The sequence below is a fragment of the Rhinolophus ferrumequinum genome, chromosome 11, assembly GCF_004115265.2.
Source record: "Rhinolophus ferrumequinum isolate MPI-CBG mRhiFer1 chromosome 11, mRhiFer1_v1.p, whole genome shotgun sequence".
In the NCBI taxonomy this organism is placed as follows: Eukaryota; Metazoa; Chordata; class Mammalia; order Chiroptera; family Rhinolophidae; genus Rhinolophus; species Rhinolophus ferrumequinum.
Window position 1 is genome coordinate 83,702,480 of NC_046294.1, and position 22,394 is coordinate 83,724,873.

Here is a 22,394-nt window from a genome sequence, read left to right on the forward strand (position 1 = left end):
GTGGCAGCTCAAAGCAGGCTCTGCAGGAAGAGCTAAGGGCTTGTTGCAATCAGTTTTGGAGAAGTAAAAGGTAGGAAGTGTGCACCAGAGGCATTTGCAGCCTTCGGTCCATGTTCTGCTAGTGGCCGGGAGGAGGTGCTAGGTTTGACTTCAGGTGCTGGTTGGCTGCCGGCTCACTGCTTTGACCATGGAGTAATATCTGGTAACTATTCTGCAGCCCTGCTGTTCAGACTCCCTCCATTGATATGAATGATTCTCCGTTATGAAAAGATGTCTAGGTAGTTTTGCGCTGGGTACCACATGACTAAGGACTTCTATGTCGGGAGGAGAAACCAAGCCCAGGAGAGCCCTGATTCTAAAGCATGTGGATACAAGTGCACAGTCATACGTGTTAAAGATATAGGAACATATAGCTCAGAAGCCTGCAGCTCACAGGGAATCTGGGCTGGTGGTAGGGTGGCTGGAGAGGGTAAGGAGGTATGTTTACTTGGAGTTGGTAAGTGTCAGATATTAACGTCTTGGGCTCTAGAAATCATGACTTGCCACAGAGGTATTAATAGGTTAAAAAGTTGATGTACTCATTTATTTGTTTATCCATTCAGTAAATACTTACCAAACATCCATTATATACCTAGTAGTTTATCAGGCTGTGGGAATACAGTGGTGAGCAAAACAGAACCCTTGTCCTCTTGGGGCTTGTGCCTTATAGGGAGACACATAAGCAAGGAAGGAAGTCATGTATAGGACAAGCATTGTTATGTTGGAGGCGTAAGATGTTAGAAGAGCACACATGAAGGCCTCCGCCTTGGATGGGGAAATGTGAAAGCCTCACAGCGGTTGTGCTTCCAACTGATGGATCATAAAAACTTACTCAGTGAAGGTGGGGTCATGGGGGAGAAAAAGAAGAATGTTAGGCTGACGTCAGCATGGGTGTAAATGTCTCGAGTTGGGAGAGAATAAGGCAAGTTCATGGCACTGAAAACAGGAATGGGGAACAGGGCCGCAACCTGAGATGGGACACGTAAATGGCATTTCTGTGAAAGGCCCCTGAAAACTACTTTAAGTAGTTCTGCCTTTTCCTGAAGGCAGTAGGGAGCCATTAAAAAGTCTTAGTCAGGGGAGTGACATCAGATTATATTTTAGAAAAATGACTTTGACTACATGGTTGTGAATCGACTGGAAGGATTTAAACTGAAAGCAGGTAAGATATTGGCATAATCTAGGTAAGAAATTATGGTAGCTTGAACCAATGTAGTTGCAGTGGGGATGGATAAGAAGTAGAAAAAAAATCAGGATATTCGGGAGACTGAAGAAATTTGGTGATTGATCCTTTGTGAGAGGTGAGAGAAAGGAATCAAGGATGATGGCCCCTTTACTCTCTCAGGCAATTGGGTGATGGCTGAGCTCTTTCCTGAAGTAGGGAACACAAGAGGAGAAGCAGAGTTTTGTTGTTGCTGTTGTTAAGAGAATGAACAGTTGTGATATTACAATAATGAGGCTTGTGTGACATCCTTTAAGGAGCCATCCAGGAGGCATTTGGATATACAGTTATGTCTGGAATTCAGAGTTCACTGAACATATATATTGTGCAGTCATCCACATACAAATGATCCTTGAAGCCCTGGAAATGGATGAGTTTATACAAAACAAGAAGATACAGAAAGAGCTGAGAACAGAATCCAGAGGAACCCCATCATATTACGCTCCTTCAGAACAATCACAACCCACAATGGAGATGGAAGGGGAGTCGCTGGAAGAAATAAGAGGGAGACCAGAGTGTTGTGTGGTGCCGTGGAAGCTAAAGGAAAAGGTTTCAAAAAGGAAAAAAGAGTTGTCAGTCTTAATGTTGTTGCAAAGTCCCCTAAGAGGAAGACTAGAAAATATACCTTAGATTTAGTGACATGGGCGTCATTGGTTGTCAGAGGCAAACAGTTTTGGTCTTAGTGGAAAGATGCAAGCAGGAAAGAGATCATGGTGGGCTGAGGAGTTGATGAGCACTTGCGAAGTAGAGGCTGCGTGTGTGGGCAGCTCTAGGAATGAAGAAGGGGATGAGTGAGACTGAGCCAAGGTCAGGGTGTGGCAGGGTGGGTGCAATGGAAGGATCGTGGGCAAGAAGGTTCAGGAATCTGCAAGGAGGCAGCTGGCAGGGAGTTGAACCACGGACCTGGGAATGTGGACTGACTGGGGAGAGAAGTAAGGAAAGGAAGGGCATGCTACGGATGTTTGGAGATCAAAGAAAGGTTCTGGTGAGAGTGACTAGATGGAAGGGGGGTGGGAGGTTTAAATTTAGCAGGGCGGAGGAATTGCTCTTTTTGGTGGTGAAAGGCTGGAAATGTTCTCTCTAAGCACCTTCTGAAGTGGGCCTGCTTAGTTCATGGTGCCTAAGTGAAAACACCACACTCCACTTATTTACGTCCCCGTCTCCCCACAGCCCTAATGCAGTCCGCTAGATCAATGTTGTAAACGGCCGCCACTTCTCGATTCCCTACCGTCTGGCACGGTGATAGACACTTTCCATATATTATCTCTAATCCTCCCAGCAACCTTGCGTAGTGGGTATTACGACTCTAATACAGGTGAAGAAACCAGGACCCATATATTAGGACATTTGCATCTGGTTATATAGCTAGCAAATTAATGGCAGAGCCAGGATTTGAACCCCGGTTTCATCTGACTTGAAAGTCCCGGCTTTTTGCTCTCCACTTCTTAGACTATATCTTCTTGGGTAACAAGTATCTTCTTAACAGTGTAGCTTTGGTATGTGATGCCTGCACAGAATTGGAATTCAAGAAACGCTAGGTGCATGAGTGAGCGAGTGAGTGAGTGAGTGAGTGGTGCTAAAAGCATCTCTCCAGTACTGTCTCCCAAGGGAAGTAAAAGTACTACCGCCCAAAAAGAGGGATGAAGATCACTGGTAGGGGAAGAACAGGATAGGAAGATTTGGCAATCAAGCAATGCTAGTTTGGGATAGAGAGAACAGAGGTGATTCTTCTGGCTACTGTTTATGGCCAGGGTGCTGGACACCTGGCTGTGGCATGAGAAAGTCAGCCGTAAGGTTTCTCATCTGCTCTGGGGACAATCTCAAGCTCTCGTCCTGTCAGGAAGTAACCTAGAAACTCCAGAGGAGGAGTTGAAAGGGGAGGTACCGAGGAAACCAAACCCACACGGGAGGAAAGAAGAACCCCAAACCACTAAGTGATGTTTAGCTTTGCATTTCCTTTTTAGAACCCGAGGCTGGGGTTTCTCGCCAGACCTTCCTTCAAAATGTTAAGGGGGGGAGAGCGTGTGCGTGAGTGTGTGTGTGTGTGTGTGTGTGTGTGTGTGTGTGTGTACGCGCATGTGCCTGCATGGGAGGACCAGGTTGCCCATCAGTTGTCCTAGGGGCATGCACACCACCTGATGTGGCCTTGAGGCCCAGGCACGTACCTGTGGGATGCTGTCTTCTTTCTCTGGGATAGAATTCATGAGCCAGGAACGCAGTCTACTTGGAAGGAGGGTTGTTTCAGATTTGGCGGAAGTGGGAAGGGCTGTTAGACAAAGTGTTGTATGTGTGTTTTGTTTCTGTTTTGTTTTTTTTTACCTTGACCATCATCAAATTCCTCTCCACCATCCCTGAATAGCACAAAGCACAGGCTCCTCCTTCCAGGTTTTAAAAGCCGTTGCGTGCCACTGACGTTACATAAAAGCCTCTTCCTCAGGTCTCTGTGGCTGCCTCTCATTGCTTGTTTGTTCAGCAAGTCTACAGATTCACTGTCCTCCCCCTCACCACTATTACCACCAGTGCATATCCTCTCTGGGAGGCAGGACATGCATGAGGCCTAGTGAGCCAGTGCAGGACCATCCCTGAGGTCCACAGGAAAGTCCTGGGACCTGAGGGCCCTGGCCCATCACCCTCAGTAGTCCACGTCAGACAGTCCCTCACGTGTGTGTACACAGCACCCACTGTCTACTGAGGGCTGCACGCTGGAGGTAAAGGTGTGGACAGTAGGCACGGAGCATCGCAAGCAGATGGAGCCCCTGGGGACTGCGGGAGCTTTACAGGGTCACAGAGCTTCTCCTCTATATCACAGATGAGACTAGGGTCCAGAGAGAGAAAATGCATTTGTTTAATCCTTCATCTGCCCATCTGTCCTTCCCTCCATCCAGTAAATGCTCATCAAACACCTGTTAGGTCCATGCAATGCAGTGGTATATAAGAGAAATAAGGTCCCTGCTCTCAGGCAGCTTTCATTCTGTCAAGGAGAGGGAGACCATAAACCTTGAACTTCAGGCAACTGGCCCATTGCTAGTTGGCGTCAGACTTGAGAAGTGAGCCTGGACCTCCTGCAGTGTATTCTCTAAGGACCCATGCAGGACAGCTCCCTGCTGCTTTGGAGCCTGAGTTTTCAGTTCCGTTCTTCACTGCAGATGGAAAAGTTGAGAAGGAATGAAACTGGAATTTAGCTACTTGCGGGCAGCAGAGAGGTTGTAGAGGTATAAGTAACTTCTGACCAGGCCAGACTAAAGATTCTTTTTTTTAATTTTAGTTAAATATTTATAAAACATAGAATTTACCATTTTAACCATTATTAAGAGTACAGTTCAGTGGCATTAAGTACAATCACACCATTGTGCAACTGTCACCACCATCCATCCACAGAACTTTTTCATCTTCCCAAACTTTGTACCCCTTAGACAATAACACCCCCTCATTCCTCCGCCAGCCCTCTAGACCAGGAATTCTTAACGTTTTGTGTCATCTGCCCCATGGGAAGTCTGGTGAAACCTGTGAACCCTTCCTCAGAATAATGTTTGTAAATGTATGAAGTGAAACACATATGATTATAAATGGAAAGTTGAAATACAGGCGTCAAAATATTTTTTAAAAACCTTTTGTAATATAGTAAATGTGTGATTCTTTGTAATCCTGTTAACAAGCTCTAGCAGTGGTTGCATATCTATGGTTTACATAAATATTTCGAGATAATTGCAACATTTCCAATGCGGTATGAAAATTTCTATTGACCAGCAAGTCACAAGTACAGCTAATACCGCTGGTGTGTTGCTTTCATTCCTCATTGAAGGAATTGCTAACTTTCAATTAGAAGTTGGTGAAAATAAAGGTGTAATTTTATGGACTGTCGGTTAAGAAGTCCTGCAAGACAGCGCTTGCCCCACCTTTTCTGCCTCGAAAGGCAGTGCAGGGGCCAAGGAGTGTGCTGAGGAGTAGGACCTGTGACAGAAACCCTCCCTGTGCTCAGCCTGTGTGTGAGACAAGGCCGAGCATCACGGGAACCCAGCCAACAGGGAAAACGTGCCCCCATTCTCCCCAAGCTGCCAGGCTGCTGCCTGAGGTGGGCGGGGCCAGTGCCCCCTGGAAGTGTGCCTTCTGGCAGCTTCCCCACCCCCTTTCCACCCTCTTGTCCAAAGGCTCAATGCAGAAGGGAGCCATATGGTCCTTTGTGGACACATTCTCCCTAGTACAGTATCTTCCTGGTGTGAATACAGCGTCTGGCTCCCCCGAGTCAGCTGTCCCTTCCCTCCCCTACGGCCTCACCCCCCCACAGCCAGCCCAGAGAGTCCCAGGTTGTGGGGGGCAAGCTCACCCAGTCAGGGAGCCGTGCAGAGCCAGGATGAGCGAGGAGGCTTTTAGTAACACCCACCCACACACTCACACAGAAAACTGTTGAAGTGAAGTCGAATGTCTCAAAGTCAGATCCCTTTTTAGTATGAATTTGCTGTGTCTCATTCTGAGCACTAATTCCAATTTAATTGCAAGTGGCCTGAAGCCTCTTCAATAGGAGTAACAAATGGTTTGATTTTGTAAACTTCATCAGACTGCATTTTAAATGCGACACAGTAGCCCAACTCGAATGCCAATGAAGCACTGGAGTAGCTCTCTGTTTACTAATTATCCGTTTTTACTCCAAGCCACGCTGGCTGGCTTGTCTGATTAAATCGGATTTGTGGGATAGAGAACAGCTAGCAGAGTTTTCTCTATAGTAAACGAGATTGAAACTATGGGCCGCCTGGCTGCACACTGTAAATTATATTTCCTTTTAAAGGGGACGTGTCTCTCTTATTTCTCTGTCGTCTCTCCTGCATAGTAAACTACCGTACAGAAATGTACCCGGCTGCTTCTAAATCTAGCCTCTCGCCCCCACCTGGTAGCCAGCTCACTTCTGTTGCTTTCCATCTTCCTCTCTGAAGAACTGGAAAGGATATTGGTAGCTACATCCCATATGCACCCCGCTCCACTCCTTTCCTTTTTCATAATTTTCTCCCCTCTATCCTGGGGGTGAGATTTCATTATTCTAAAAGGCACCTGTGATGATTTGGCATCTTAAATCCATACTGAGTTGACTAAAAGAGAGTTTTAGAATAAAATTTACTGGGCTGAAATAGACTGGGCTTTTAGCCTTTCAGAAAGATGAATTGGGGGTATCGGGCTGGGCGGGCAGGGGTTGGGCCTGAACTGGTAGTGTGCACAGTGAAAAAAGAGAGTCAATTTCTGAAAAATTAAATTTGTTCTTTTAGTCCACCCTGGAATGAAAGCCTTTCCGCTGAGCAGAATGAAATTAAGACCACCTGGGTCCTACCTGTGGTCCAGCGCGGAGGGCTACTACTGGCACGGTGGACACGGATGGGTGCTGGTGGACCAATGCCCACAGTTGAAGTCCAGGATGGGGCAGCTGATGTGTCCTTCCCCAACTCCCTGACTAGTTCTGGGGTCACACATACACGACATAAACAGGTGTAAGGTGTAATCAGGCTGGGCTTAAACCCTGCTGTTGGTAAAACTTGACCTCTAGGAGAATGAGCTGCCCAGGTCCTCACTCTACCTTTGTGCAGGAGCTTTTTATATTTTAATTTGTTTCTGAATGTCCTGCAAAATGAAGGTATCGCCACTTTTCCCTGTCTGGCCATTGTCTGCAGTACAGTGTGGGAAGGCCTGACGTGCCTCTGATAGCCTCGTTACCGCGGGAATGAATGGCCACCACTCTCAGGCCCGCAGCCCTGCTTTTAATTGTTGACAGTAAAAAGCGTTTAAATGCTGCTTAATTTGTAATCATCTTGGGGGGGGCAGGGGTGGGGAGGGACAAGGAGAACCATTAAAATGTCAGTAAAATGAATACGTGTCCCCCCCTTTTCTTTTGGTTTGGTTTGGTTTGGTTTATTTATATGGGGTAGGTTTTCTTTTCATCGCCCGATGTTTGTCAGATATTTAAATGGCTCTGAAACAATAAGTATTTCATTTATTTTGAATTTCTGTCTTCCCCAACCCCCACCTCCCTCCTCACCCCATTCTGTCTCTCTCTCCTCATCTGTCCCTTCTCTTCTATGTGGCCTCCTCTTGACTTCACCCCATGGTCTCTGGAATACATTGGGGTTTACAGGAAATTTTAAATAAGACCCCAGCTTCATTGGTTTTTTTTTTTCCCCCAAAAGACCCAGTTCTTCCCCAGGGGGCTCAGGATGACTTTGGAGATGCCTGGAACTAGAGAGTGAGTCTCTATAGAAAAGGCCTTGTGCACAGTACAAGAGATGAAAGACCTGGTGATAACTTACTGTACAAATAAGAAATTGGGTCTCATCTTCAGGGGGAACTTCTGTGCCCTCCCATGAAGCTCTGGACACACTGCTCGAAGTGTAAGTGCCTACTATGTATTGGGCCCCATGCTAAGGCTAAGGCTGAAAGCACTGGATTCAGAGGTCTGGTTCTCTCCTCACCCCCTGCGCCACATTCATTGGTTGTCTTTTCTGTCACCCCAGTGCTGACACCATGGGAGAGAAAGCCTCTGCTCCCGATCCCCACCCCATCAGCCAGGCTCTCCCCCAGCACAGCCGGGTTTGCAGGTACCCTCAGACTCAGAGACTCAAGAATTGCCCTTCTGGGTATATGGTCAGTTTTTAGAGGTACTAGCAGGTAACTAACTGGTGGTCCCTTGAAAGGACCTAGCAGGTTCTCTCAAGTCTTTCTTTCCCCACCTTCCTAAAAATCCCTGTCTCACAGGGCTGTCTGAGAAAGGTTCCGAGTGATAGAACCAGATTGGCTCCTAGCAAATGCTCAGTCAAGGTTAGATCTTTGCTTTGCTTTGCCTGTGACTCTCCCTCTGAGTCTGAGACAGTGGTTCCTACTGAAGCCTTGAGATTCTCTTTAACTGAAAGAAGGCTGTTGAGGCAGACTTTGAAGGAGAAATGCCTGAAATACATCTCGTCGGCATAAATGACTTTTCAGGTTTCCAGCACCCTCTTCAATAGCCTTAGAACCTAGCTAGAGTGGGGGTTAACCCTGGAAGAATCATTTACTTCTACTTTCATTTTTCCGATGAGGAAACGGGCTCAGAGAAGTTTAGTAACCTACCCAACAGTGCACAGCAAGTTATAATGTCACTGAGCCAGGACTTGAAGACAGGCCTTATGGCTGAAGACTCCAGTGCTTTCCACTCTTCCACCCCTCTTCAACTGGAAGTCTAAGTGAAAGGTCACAGGAAAGGGTACGGCAGGAGGACAACAGCAGGATGATTACCCTGGCCTGTACACGCCATCCTGACTTCCTATCACACACTTCAGGGGTTCTTTTCCCAGAAGCCTCCAGGACCAGATGAGTTAGAGACTGAGGGTCTGTAGCTTCTTACAGTCTAGCTCTCAGGCAATTTTGCAAAGAGCTGCAGGCCTCCCACTGCAGCTACAGGCAGAGGTGCAGAACTGAATATATGCCAAGGAGGCTAGACTGAGGAAGGAACCCACTGTAGCTCTGTGTGTGTTTGCTATGCACCTACCCCAAAATGAGGGAAGCAGGGAGCCCTTTGGCTTTGGGTACCCAGAGGGTAGACAAGTGCCTGTCTCTCTTTTCTGAACTTTATTCCTACAGAACAAGCAGTGTAGAGAAACTGAGGAAGATAGTTCTCTGCATCTTAGGAGTAGTGCGTCCCTCAAGGCGGTACAATGCCCACCTGCCCAATCGCCCAGCCATCTTCTCCCAGACTGGTCTCATCTCAGAGATGCCCCTCCCTCTGCCAAAATGGGCAGTACCTAAGAGAAGCTTCTGTTTCAGATTTCCCCAGGGCTGGACTAGGTTAGGCAACTGCGGGTGGACCCTCTCCTCTCAGGGCTGTTGAAGTTGGTCCAATTTTTCAATCGTGGGCCAATTAGTTTCACAAATGGGGGCCTCCGTGGTGCCAGGGCACATTTGTTCCGGGCCTGCGCACTGGCCGGGGCCCCATTGTCCTGCCTCCCACCCCCGCGTGGGCCCATTGTCCTCGCCCCCAGCGGGTGCTGCTTACCACTGATTTATACAGGCAGGCATCCTGCGGGCTCCAGGCTGTACCACCACAGCTGGCTGAGGTGCTTAAGGCCTTGGACCCCATGACCTTTGCCCCAGTCCTGCTGTCATTTTGAAAGTTGCAGACCAGAGGGTTGCATACCTCTCCGGATTTACTTCCCATCCCACCCCAGCACACACACACACACACACACACACACACACACACACACACACACTCCCTTTTTTTCTTCCTCCCCCTGCTCTTATGGTAGAAATTTAGATTCACTCTGGAATATCTGGAAGGGTTGAGGAGCTGGACGGGGAAAGGGCTGTGGTGGTAGGTGCCCCCAGGAGGGGCAGCTAATTTCTCCAGGTGTGGAGGAGTTTGCTGCTTCCTTCCTGTGGCTTTTCAGCCTTAGGTACATATCCGTGTGGAGTGGGAGAAACCAAGGGGTGTGTCCCCATCGGTGTGGCACTGCCAGGGAACCACGCCTTGGTTCGGCATCTCAAAATTGAGTTTGCCCTTGGCACCTTTCCTGCCAAGGGCCCGTGCACCATAGAAAGAGGGGTCCCGTGGCATGAAGTAGATCGAATGGGAGGTGGTCATGTAACGGGGCAGCGAAGCATAGACCTGCTCCCATCTTACCCGTTTACTCTCTCTTGCAAACTAAACTCAACTTTCCCTCCTTGCCTTTTTTCCCCATCTCTTTTCTTGTCCCCCTCCTCCAGTCTCTCCTTTCTTGGCTCGTTTGTTGGAGTGATTGACAAAATTAGCAAATCCATTCATGTTACTTTTTATTATGCAGGTCTCAATAAATCCCCTGTGTCCGGGGTGCACCTTAATGAGCTAGTGAGCTGACAAATTTGTTTACTGTAGCTGGAGGTGCCAAGTAATGAAATGCACTTGTGTCTGCAGCTCACTGCTAAACAAATACATAGTTTTCTGGGAGCCAGCATTGCTAGCTGCTGCCTGATGATGCGGCCACATTCCCCAAGAGACTGAGGTGTGTGTGTGTGTGTGTGTGTGTGTGTGTGTGTGTGTGTGTGTGTGTGTGTGTGTGTGCATGCACACACACACACACAAGCACTTTGAGACATGTAATCACTCACCCATCCATGGCTTAGTTTTAAAACAAATTTGAATCAGCTGTTCCAACTCCTCCCCTTTTTGTTTATTCATTAAGAATCCTCTGCTCCCAGGACTAACAATATGAAACCGTAACGTTTCCCCTCTCCCTTGTGAAAATGAAAAAGTATACAGATGTATAGATGCCTTCCAAGATTCTAAGCAGGTAAGAAAGAAAGGAAAAGGGGTGGGGAGGGCTGGGCAAGGAGACTGGAATTGACAAGGCTGAAATTTACAAGAAGGTTAGATGTTAAGGTTTTTGGCTCCTGGCTTGGTTTGGGAAGGTGTAACTGAGCACGTGATTAAAGGTGCCCAGGAATAGGTGACTCTGTATGCAGGAGACAGGCACCCATGCACCGGCTTGCAGCTAATTCGATTTGAAGCAAGCATCCCAAGATGTTTTCTTGGTCTTTTTTTACCCTTCCTGGGAGAGCAGCAGTAGGCAGTAAAGGAAACAGAGGGACTTGTCTCCCATTCTCTAGCAGCTGTCACTCCAGGGGTCAGTGAGCTGACACTTTTTGGGCTGGGCAGGCTGGGCTCTCATTGTACCTGTAGCTAGGATTTGTGGGCGTTCAGGAGCTCATCCCTAAGGGGCCTGCAACTTGTGCCCAAGATGAAAACCAGAGAGGGGCTCGTGGCCCTTTCTCTAGTAGACCCTTGCAAAGGAGCCAAGCCCTACGTGATGGCACGGGAGGAGTCAAAAGGCAGGCACCCCTGCCAATGTCATGGGCTGGGCCTTTGGTTCCTTTGTTTGTTCTCCGTCCCTCTCCCCCACACCACTAACCTTCTCTATTCTCTTGAGATGCAGACAGAGCCTTCCTGCATTTTGTGTGAGTCAGCCCCGGGCTGCTCGCCTGTGTCTGTCCTCTCCTCCTGCACAGTGGATGATGCAGCCCCACGGCCTCTTTAACACTGACCTGGGGGAGGGAGGAGAAGGACGGGCAAGGGGGAAAGGTGGCAATTGCAGTAATGGTTTTGGTGTTGTGGTGACAAGGGCTGCCCAGGGCTGGCGATGGTGTCCGAGAAAAGAGTAATCCTCGGGGGTCAGAGGAAGTAGAAAGACATGCATGAAGGACTTGGAGGTGGGGTGGAGGGTGGAAGATGGTTCCATTTAAATCAAGATTTTCATGCACCCCTAAATGTGATATTTTCTTCCTCTGGAGAGAAGAAGCTGCTGGAGGTGGCAAGGTGGGCAGTTCTTCCTTGTTGGTCACGGGGAGCTGGACGTGAGAAGCCCGTCCGTGGTTCACATGCATGCACACGCACACCCTGGCACACGCACATGTAGCAGTCACGGCCAGCTTACCAGAAAAAGCCAGAGTATATTTAGATCCCTCTGCTCTTTTGATTAAGAAACTGCTTATAGCTGGAGATAATAAGAGCCTTGCTCCAAGAAGGTGTAGCACCTGAACATCCTCTCCAGCTGTGTACCCCTCTCATCCTGTTCCTTCCTTTCCATTAAAGAGCTAATTGGTATGGAAATGGCACAGGTGTAAACATGACAGTTTTTGTCTCTTATGATTTCAGACCCAGTCATCACCTGGGTGAAATAAATACCGTGTATCTATGTCACCCCTCCTGACTCCTGTTCCACCCTAGCCTTGGCTTTCTCCCATTTTTTGGCTAAAATTAAACTCATTTTAAATTGGGAGTCTGTGAATCGTACATGCCGTGCAGCCAACACTGGCTGTGTTGCCCGTGGGGGTAGAGGGTGGGTGGTGTGGTCACCATCTCCAGAGAGAGTTGATGCAAAGGGGGCCCAGATACTTGCGTGGACCCTGCCCACATTACCTGGAACCACTCTTCATTCAACCTGCACACCCGTTCCCTCTTCCTGGTTCCCACTCCCAGGCACCCACCCTTGGACTCCAGCCTAAGACTGAACCCCGTTCTTTCTTCAGAAGAGCAGAGGAAGTGCTATTCTTTGAGCTGGTAAATTCTTTCCTTGGGCCAAGGCTAATTTATATACCAGCTTAACACTGAAATTTACAGATTGCTAGAAAACAAGTATTTATGTAGGGATGCCATACTCAAAAATGTTGGTCAGGTGCCTCATAACGGCGCTCTGCAGTCAGTGTTGTTAAGGGAAGGTTAGTTATGAACGCCATTTCCTAGATGCAGGAAGGAGGGCGAGGGCAGCCGCTACCTGGCCCAGGGTCAGTAAGCCAGGAAGGGCTGCCCCTGTGTGCTGGAAATGGGGTCTTCTGACTGGTTTACTGTGTGATGTGGTAAAACTGGTGCTTCTATGGTCTGGGTCTTCAGTTCTGAGCAACAGAGCTCAGACTTGGAGCCACAACTGGAGAATCCTGTCCAGCCCACCCCCAGACATGAGGGGCCCCAAAGAGACCAGCTGCCTGTGGGTCTTGTTTCTAAAGAGAACCTAGCTGGAAGCTCTCAGTAATGGCTGGCTACATTTGGTCTATGCTTTCCCCAGCTCTAGCTGTCTGTCTCTCTGAACCATGACTTATCCCGCCCCATGTCCCCCCCCCCCCGCCCTTTGTGGACTGCTCCACAGCTCCTTCTTTATTCGTTCATGCACTGTGCAGTTATGGAGTGCCTACTCTCTGCCAGGCCCTGTGCTCTGTGTTGGGGATGTCACGATGAAGAGAATAGTTCCTGCTTTGGAGGGCTTATCTAGTAGGCAGAGCTGAATGTCAAATACAACACAGGGTGTTATGTGCTGTAATGGTGAGGGCTTGGAGGGAGACGTTCTTGGCGCTGAGTCCTAAGTGGGTAACTTAGCCAAGATGCCTTCTCTAGAGTCAGCTTCCTGGAAGAAGCAGCCCAGATTCGATAAAACAACTTAGGCTTGTGTATTGTGTGGGGCTGCCGTGATCCGTAGCCAGGTTGTCCACGGCAGGAGGATGCCCAGCTGACAGGGGTGGAGCCTGGAATCCAGCCTGCTTTACTCACCAGAGCTGTGCGCCCAGGCGGGGATCTGTGTCTGCCCAGAGGAAGAGATATGATTTTCTAATTCAGACAAAGGCGTGGTCTGGGTTGGCATATGCTCTGCTACCACTTTATAGCTATAAAGCTTTTTCACGTGGGTATTTTATTTGATGCTCTCAACAACCACAAGCAGTATGGCAAGGAATGGCACTCTGGCCCGGAGAAGTTCAGTGACTTGTTCAGGGTCACAAAGCAAGTAAGTGGCAGAGCCAGGACATCTGTGCTTCTTTTGTCTCCCTTTTGTCATGCTGACCATGTGATTTCTGAAGGTCTTTGGTAATCAGGGGAGGCTCCTGTCCCCTAGCAGGGTCTCTCTGTAGCAGAGGACGGAGCAGCAGGTACCTCAGGGGCTCAGGAGTTGAAGGGAGCAGACTGTTCTAACATTGCTGGGTCCCTGTGCCCCGCCACACATCTCACTGCAGCTAATGAATTGCTAATACAATTTTCTACATAATTTTATTTCCATCGTCCCCCATTTTAATGTGTTTCCAAAAGCTAGCATCTATTTGCTTAATCTCCCAGTGTAATAGAATCTGCCCTGACTCATCATACACGCGGACAATCAGCTAGGCAGAAACTATAGCAAATTGTTTAATGACTCGGATCAGGTCTGGAGATTTTTAACTTGCGCGCGGCAGTCGCTCTTCTTGTGTTTCATTCACTTCTCCCCCTACCTTTTTCTTTCTTCTTTTAAAATATTTTTCCATTCTCTCAGCTGTTGGTCTCCAGACGCAAGAACAGACAAAGTAGATACGTGACGTCAGAGCCCCCTTCTCTTCATCTCTGAGCCTTGGTCAGGTATCAGTGACCAGGGAGAGCCTCTGTGCCATGTGGGATGTCCCAGGAAGGGGAGAGAGACCATTGGAGGCACTTGGTCACGTTTTCTTTCTAGGTGGTGCTGTATCACTTTAAACCTGTCGCCAAGGCGCAGAGCTGGCTGTCTGGGTCTGTAAGGGCACCACGCTTCCCGACTTGTGCCCAGGCCCCAGGTCCTGCCATGTCACCTTCCTGGGTTTCATTCCTATACTCCTTCCTCCTCCTGCCTTCACAGCCCCCATCCTAGTCTGGTCCCCACCCTCCTCTAGTGCTAGCACAACAGCCATCAGCTCTTCCCTGCTTCCAGCCACTTGCCACTGCTGTAGGTCCTCACGCGACCCCCAGGGCTGCTGCCCTTACACACTGGTAGGATACTGCCGGCACCCACATCCTTTCGTGCCCTGCATTGCCTGTAGAATTAAGTCTAATCTGTCCCATCTGGCAATATGGCCCTCTGTGATCTGACCCCCAATAACCTTCCCTGCTTGTCTCCATCCTCAGGGCCTGTCCTCCGTCCCTGCCAGTTCTGAAATTTGCTTGTGGTGTTTCCTTAGCCTGGCTCATGCACCCCACCTCCTAGTCCTCGGCTTCTCGATGCTCCTCATTGCTCAAAGCCCCTGAGAAAAATCTTCTCTCAGGTCTTCTCCCAAGCCTCTTGAAGTTACACTGTTTTATCCTCTGGCTGGTTTTTTACTTGTCTGTGTCCCCACGAATCTGGGACCCTATTCTCTGGATGGTTTCAGCATCTCCCTTGTCACCCAGCACAGTGTCTGTACTTGGTCACGTTCACTGGGTCAGCTGAAGGACCTGAGGTGGATGTAGGCCATCCCAAGAAGGAGGGATGGCATAGTGGGGCAGCTTCCAGGGGCCTTGGGAAGGGCAAGGGAGCAGAGTGCTGCAGGCGTCTCAGTCCGCCCTGCCTGGTGGTACCAGCCCTCAGAGCTCCTCTGGGCCTGGCCTTTCAGGGCAGGGTGTCCCACTGGGAATGTCATTCAAGTCCTTCTGATCCAGGCTTCTTCCACCCTGGGGAGTTTAGGGGATACATAGGGAGAAACCTGGGCTTCTGAAGGCTGTGGCTTGCCTAGGAAGCCTGCTCTGTCTTACCGGTTTAAGGCAGCTCTTTGACATCTGGCTTAATTGGGGTTCACTGTAGGGCGAGGTTAGGGGCAGAGAGGGGGCTGGTGCTGGGAAGGCCTTGGGATGAAGCATCCAGGGCTCCCGTGTCACACCACTTTTGGCAGGTGGCCTCTACTCATGGGTATATTGACCATAATGGACTGGGCTTTCAGGACTCGCTGTCAGCCTGTGGTCTGCTTCTGCCTGGGCAGACCACTTCCCTCAGTGTGTCCCCTGCAGCCAGTGGAGCCAAGTACCCTGGGACTTCTCAGAGAGCTTGCTGGCTCCCAGAGAGTTATGCCTGTGACTCCACTTCCAGTGCACTCCTCTTGCCCAGGTTCTCTAAGCATTGCTGGAGCAAGCCCTGGATACATTGGAGCTCCTGAACCAGCCAAGTTGGAGCTGGCTTGCTGGTGTTGTTACTTTGCTCTTCGAGGAGAAGCCCAGACAGACAGGTGGCAGACCCAGAGGCAGACATGGGCCCAACCCTGTGGTTTCTGATACCAGATCAACCTAGGCATTTTCAAATCTCACCTCTGCCTCTTTCTCACTTTGTGACCTTAGGCAAGTTGTTTAATCACTCTGTCTTCCCATTTGTAAAAAGGGGCCTGAGAATGCCTGCCTTGAAGGGTAGCAAGTGTTAAATGAGATGATAACATGGATAAAGCACCTAGCACAGCACCTATATCAGTTCCCTTCCCTTCTGCTCTCTGAGGCCAGCATCAAATCCATGCCCTTGTTTGTATTCAGTCTCCCTGCTCTACCTTCCCTGGACCTGGCTGCAGGCAGGGCGGATGGAGCATGGCTGCAGGGGCCTCGTGTCTGGAGGAACAGGAGGGAGTGAGAGGTCCTGCCTTTCCACTAGTCCATCCCAAACCCAGCCATGAATGGGACTGAGGTGGAAAAAACAAACCTCCCACTTGCCTTCTCCATTGGTGGAGCAGGGAGGCAGCCAGGCTCTTCACGCTGATCTTCTCTTCACCCCACTTTCCACCAGGAGCCCCCTGATTCCACACTGAGCAGGCCACAACTCCCTGCGGCCAAAGCTCTGCCCCTCCCTCCTCTCTGGGTTGGGTTGACGGATGCCAGGCCTGCCCACCTTTGCTGTTGGTGTCCCTCACACGGGGCTGAGCACAGGTGATATTGCCCAGATGCCAGCAAAAAGATAGGCTTCCCAGGGGAGCTCACGTGCTTAAGGAAACAGACTCCAAAATGGTGGGCAGTGAGCCACCAGTTAGGACTCGGATGGGCGGGTTTCGATGCTTCCTCAGGCGCTGCCGCACCCAGCAAGGCCATAGTCTAGAGCAGCATTGGCAAGGGGCTGATAAGCAACAGAACATGGTAGCCTGGCTTTGTGTGCAGAGGGTGCCTGCCTACCTGTGCTTCTCATCAGCGTACACTGGGCTGAATTAAACGAAAATCTCATGTCACTCCTTAGCTTAAAATCCTTTGACAACTGCCCACTGGTCTTGGGATGAAACCTAACGCTCTTAATACGGTTTTCAAGACCCCACGTGACCTGACCCCGCCTACTTCTTTGGCCTTCTCCTCTACTCTCTCCCTGCCTCTGCAGCTGCGTGGTTCTTCTGTCCTCTGGCCTGCCGTGGTCGCAGCTATGTTTTGTCTTCCAGGAATGTTCTCCCCGTCCCACCCCACCCCACGGACCCACTGAGCTGGGGTCACATCAGTAATGAGACCAGGGACTTTGTATAGTTTTCCATGGTTACATCCCCAGTATCCAAAAGAGAGTCCTCCTTATAGAAGGTACTAAAATAACATTCGTTGAATGAGTGGACCCTTAAGATGTGTGCTTTAATGAACGGAGAAGTGGTTAAAAGAATAGAGTCTGATGTAACTAGCATCCGGAGGGGACTGACATCCAGGCTGCCGGGGTGCGCACCCCAGCTCTGCTGCTTAGGAACTCCATGGAACTTTGGACAAGTTACTCAATCTCTCTGTGCCTTGTTTTCCTTACCTGAAGGGTGAGGCTGTAGAGCCTACATTTTGGAGATAGGATTTTAAATTAGTTACATTCAAACAATGGCTGGCAGATGTTCTCTTCCTTATTGTGATTTCTCACAGAGGCCACCTTGACACCCATCTCTGGTACATGGCGAGAACCGCACCTTCGACAGCACACCCCATACAATTGCCAACTCACATTTGCTGTTGTGACATGTTGGATGAATGCCTCTCTTTCTCCCACTAGACTTTAGGTTTCCTAAGGACAGGATGTGCATTGATTTTTGTCCACCACTGGGTGACACAGTGGGGGCTCCATCAACATCGCACGTCCTGGACCTCCTCTGGGTTAGCCCCTGAGCATGGGGGCTTGGGGCGCTAGTGCTCATGCTGGCTCTTGCTGCAGCCTGGAGGGGTAGAGAGAGGCTTTGTGTCCCACCTTTCTGACGCTCTCCCTGCTTCTGTCTCCCACAGGCACAGACATGGCTGTCTTCTGTCTGCTGTGTGGGAAGCGTTTCCAGGCGCAGAGTGCACTCCAGCAGCACATGGAGGTCCATGCGGGCGTGCGCAGCTACATCTGCAGTGAGTGCAACCGCACCTTCCCCAGCCACACCGCCCTCAAACGCCACCTACGCTCACACACAGGTAGGTCCGTCTGGGCGACAGGTGGATCAGGGTCTCTGGGAACCAGTGTCTGGATTTACGTCCAATAGCAAACTGGAGGTGCCTGGTGGAGTTGGCCTCCAGCTCTTCTTTGCTCAAGGGTTGGGCATAGGTGGGAGTTGGGGGCTTCCATAATGCAGGTCAGTGTTGATAGTTTTCCCCATCCCACCTTGTGGACCTCACGTTCTCTATCTTTCTGTGCTCAACAGAAAGGGTATTCATTAGCAATGCAGTCCTGAGGCTCACCCGCAGAAACTTTGATTCAGTGGCTATGGGGTGGGATGCAAGACTCAACATTATTAATAAATACTCTGAGGTAGGTGGACCCAAAACTCATTTTGAGAACAACCTACCTGTTTTGTCTCTGTCTCTGACACACACCCCTTTCACTTTCCCGGGCCCCCACCCCGAGGGTGCACACTCCTGAAGTCAGCCTCAGGCTCTTGAAGAAATGTTGCAGAAGTGGTCCTAATTTCTCCACACTACCAGAAGCACATTTTCTGTACTGGGGGCTTACTCTCATTTAGGGGAATAAACAGTGAGCCATGAAATATCCCCACTTAGCCAGTTCCAGAAGATGGGGGAGAAGAGGGTGAGTCAAGGGGGCTGGGCCAGGTGCCACCACCCTCTAGGTTTTAGGGATGGAGCACTTGGTCTGTGGAGGCCAGGAGGCATTTGCTTCCTTGCAGCAGCCCCTGATCACCTAGCAAGGGAATAGGTGACTTAAATTATTTTTTTTCTCTACGACAAAATTGGGTCCTCACTGATTATATGACAGTTGGACAGTTAAGTTCGTGAACTCATCCTAGAAAAAGTGCTACATACCTCATTGCTGAATATCACTACAGTCATCTTGGAAGTACTCCCCTTGGGAAGCTATGCACCTATGCTAGTGCCTAGTCCACCCTTCAAAGCAGTTTTGGAACTCTTTCTGGAAAGGCCATCAGAGCTGTCGTCGTATTACCTTTGATGTCCTGAATGTCATCAAAATGTCTTCCTTTCAATATTTCCTTTATCTTCAGGTAAAGAAAGAAGTCACTGGGGACCAGATTAGGAGAGTAGGAAGGGTGTTTCAATACAGTTATTTGTTTACTCGCTAGAAACTCCCTCACAGATAGTGTTGTGTGAGCTGGTGCATTGTCGTGATGCAAGAGCCATGAATTGTTGGCGAAAAGTTCAGGTCGTCTAACTTTTTTATGCAGCCTTTTCAGCACTTCCAAATAGTAAACTTGGTTAACTGTTTGTCCAGTTGTACAAATTCATAATGAATAATCCTTCTGATACCAAAAAAAAAAGGTTAGCAACATCATTGCAACAAGTTCACGAACTTAATTGTCAGACTGCGTACGTAGCTAAAGGACTGCCCAATTCTGAGTCTGCATGTGTCTCTAACTTGTGTTTTCTATCCTGAGTTTGAGCTTAGAGGTAGTGACGGGACGGGGCCGGGAAGACAGGCAGACTCTATACCTGGATTGGTAACAGTGTGTATGTTCATGTGTTGGAGAGGGAACAAAAACTGTGTGCCTCAAGACAGGGATGGTTGAGCACTTTCTCTCCTTATTCTTAAGTCATAACACAGCTCTGGGTTTAAGTATGCAGGCCATGCCTTTCCTGGGTGACAGGCTCTGCTGAATAAGGGAGGCTGTATTTATCATGGACTGAGCGGGCCTGTCCTGCCAGCAGTGGGCATCCTCACCAAGGAGCCTGCCTGGGCTCTCACTTCTGGATTCCACTCTATTCAGGGGAGCATATTGCCTTAGCATTACCAGATTTGCTTAGAACTCTTCAGAATTGCTGGCATAGGATGGGGGGGTCCCATGCGGATAAGGACTCCCTCTATAGTGACTGCATAAGCAACCGCTGCAGGTATATGCACCTTCCTGGGTCCACAAATTCAGCCTTATCAAAAACGGCATCACCTTCAGTCATATCTAAGGACGCTGCTGGGCCAAATCTCTTGGCTTCATGTGACTTGCATGATCCCGGCCCTGCTAAGTCTACCCAGGATATGTACTGCTCTTCTCAGACCACCTTCAAAGAGCTCGGATATCAAAATGCCACCTGCTTCTGTGTCAGTCGTGGCTCAGATCTGTGGGAGGAGCTGTTTCCAGACATACTTTGGGAGAAGCACTTGCTGATTCTAGGAAACATGGAACATGTACACTGCCTGTGCACACACGCAAACACCCATCGATTTCCATACCAGTGAGGCCTGTACACACAAACCACGTACAGGCTGAGTACCCCTCCACACACACAATGCCTCGTTAATAGTCCGTTTTTCTTGGCCCATTTGCTGCTGGGCCTGGTGTTTAGCATCAGCAGCTGTGTTTGGTAGGTTAGTCCAGCCGTGTTCTTGGCATTGATGGATCCCTGATTCACACGACTCATCATATAATAAACTCTCAGCTGTGCTGCTGGGAGGGGTTTGAGGAGCGGACAGAATGAGACTGGGGTGGCCAGTGCCAGGGAAAGCACCAGGTAAGGACAGACCGCTGGGGTCACAGGTGCAGTGGGCAGGCCAGAGGGGCTCTAATTAGTGTCGTTTGTCCTGCACTTAATGTCAAGCTCATTAAAGAGGCTACAGAGTTAATCAACACACCACAAATTGGATTTTGAGTTCTGCAGCCAGTTTTGTGTACATTATGGCACGATTAACTCTCAGGGTGAGGAATTTAGGCCAGGTGCTCGTGCATGCACACGTGTGTATGTGTGTGTGCACGTGCATGTTCTTTTTTTTCTTTTAAGTTCATTCCTTTCCCTGGGCTGACTCTGGAGCTTTCCTATTTAAACTCATTTAACATGTGATCTACTGCATAATTAAATTCATAAAAATCTGATCAAACAAACCTCTCTGTCTTAACCCTTTGTTTTTTAAACTCTTAGGGCCCCCCTCTGGAGAGGAAAGGCACAGACACTGTTTTCCCCCAGCTGGATGGCTGCCGATGTATGTTTTAATTACCGGCTTCGGCTGAAGTCTCATGTGGCCATTTATTTATTTATTTATTTATTTATTTATTTATTTATTTATTTATATCTCAATGAGGTTACTGAATCTTTGATTACAGTTGTAATCGTCGTTGCTGATTCAGTAAAGAGGGGGAGGTGGATGCAGGCGGGGCTGTGTGTGTAGCAGTTTATACCGAGAGTGGCATGCAAGCACAGGGATGCACAGACTGACTGTACTCTGTCAGACACACAACCAATTAGGGCCAAAGTCTACACAGGCCTCTACTCCCCTTGGGTTGGATGGGGCTGGTGGCTGGGGACCAGGCAGTAGGCACAGCCCTGGCAGCGAGAGGATGGACAGGTGCCAAGAACCCCCGGGCTCAGTTCATCCCCAGATCTGCATGGAAAGGACTCCCTGACCGTGCTTCAGCCAGGGCAGTTCCCCGGAGGTTCGTCAGAACTGGTATGGAGAGGTAACTCTGTTCTCTGAGCTTCTCCTGTCCAAATCCTCAATGGACGTGTTCCCACCCACTCCTTTAAGCCCTCGGTGCTTCTTAAAAAGCTTCCACCCATGAGAGAGCCTGCCAGTGGGCAGACCCCAGCATCCATTCCCCACAGAGCCTTTAAAACCCTTCAGAGCCATCAGGAGAGATGAGAATTTATGTGGGTACAGGGGCCTGCGTTCAAGAGGGGGGAGCTTGGGTTAGCAGCCTGAGAAGGGGAGAGAGAGAAGAGAGTAAAATACAGTTTTAAAGAGGAAGTGAAGGCACAGGCATGCGAGTCTATAACGAGAGGGACAATTTATGCCCAGGCACGAGCGCAGTTTGACATGGGGATAATGAAAAAACGTAGGTCATTGTGGATGACTTAAACCTTCAGCAGCTGAAGAAAATGTATGAAATGCAGAGGACATTACACGGTTGGCAGCCCCGCACATCTGCAGAGGGACAAGTGAAATACAGTGGGCCATTCTTTACCATAAACTGTGGTTGTTGGAGATGCAGCCCAGAGAAATTGTAATTACAGTGACAAGACGAATCAGCGATATTTAAATATTCATGAACGAAGTCTGGGGTGATCAATCTATCTTTATTGTCTGTGCCTTCACTCCTGTAATAAATAAGTAGCTGAAGTCCTCACCTTTCATCCCCCAAAGACCCACTTTGGGTACAAAATGAAAAATAGTTAACCCCCACCCCCTAACCCAACCTCTTACCCTCCAGGGGCCATAAGAGTAGAATGCACAGAAAGGAGGCTGGTGGGCACAGATTCCAGGTCCGGGAAAGGCAGTTCTCCCCAAGTTTCATATACCCAGCATTTCCTGGGTGTCTTCTCTGGATCGTCCCTATGCTACGTACTGAGGCTACGAGGATGAACGAAGCTCCCTTTTTACCCGAGAGGTGCTTCCTAGAAGCACAGTGAGTGTAACAGCAGGTACAGTGTAGCACATCAGTTAGCAATCTGGGAAGTGTCCAGTCTCCAGACTTGAACCAGACCAGAGTCTGAATCCTGACCCAGCTACTTACTAGCTATTTGACATTGGGGGCCACTTTTAAGCATCTCTAA

General features: G+C 49.2%; 1 protein-coding gene across 4 annotated transcripts in view; it reads left to right on the forward strand.

Annotated features, from left to right (window-relative positions):
* The window catches only part of ZBTB16 (zinc finger and BTB domain containing 16), a 184,225-nt gene that overhangs the window by 154,528 nt on the left and 7,303 nt on the right, over positions 1-22,394 (forward strand). For all 4 annotated transcript variants that reach the window (XM_033120218.1, XM_033120215.1, XM_033120216.1 and 1 more), the window contains one exon: positions 17,691-17,861. In XM_033120218.1, the coding sequence (XP_032976109.1) occupies positions 17,691-17,861 (171 nt within the window). The remainder of the gene's footprint in view (positions 1-17,690; positions 17,862-22,394) is intronic.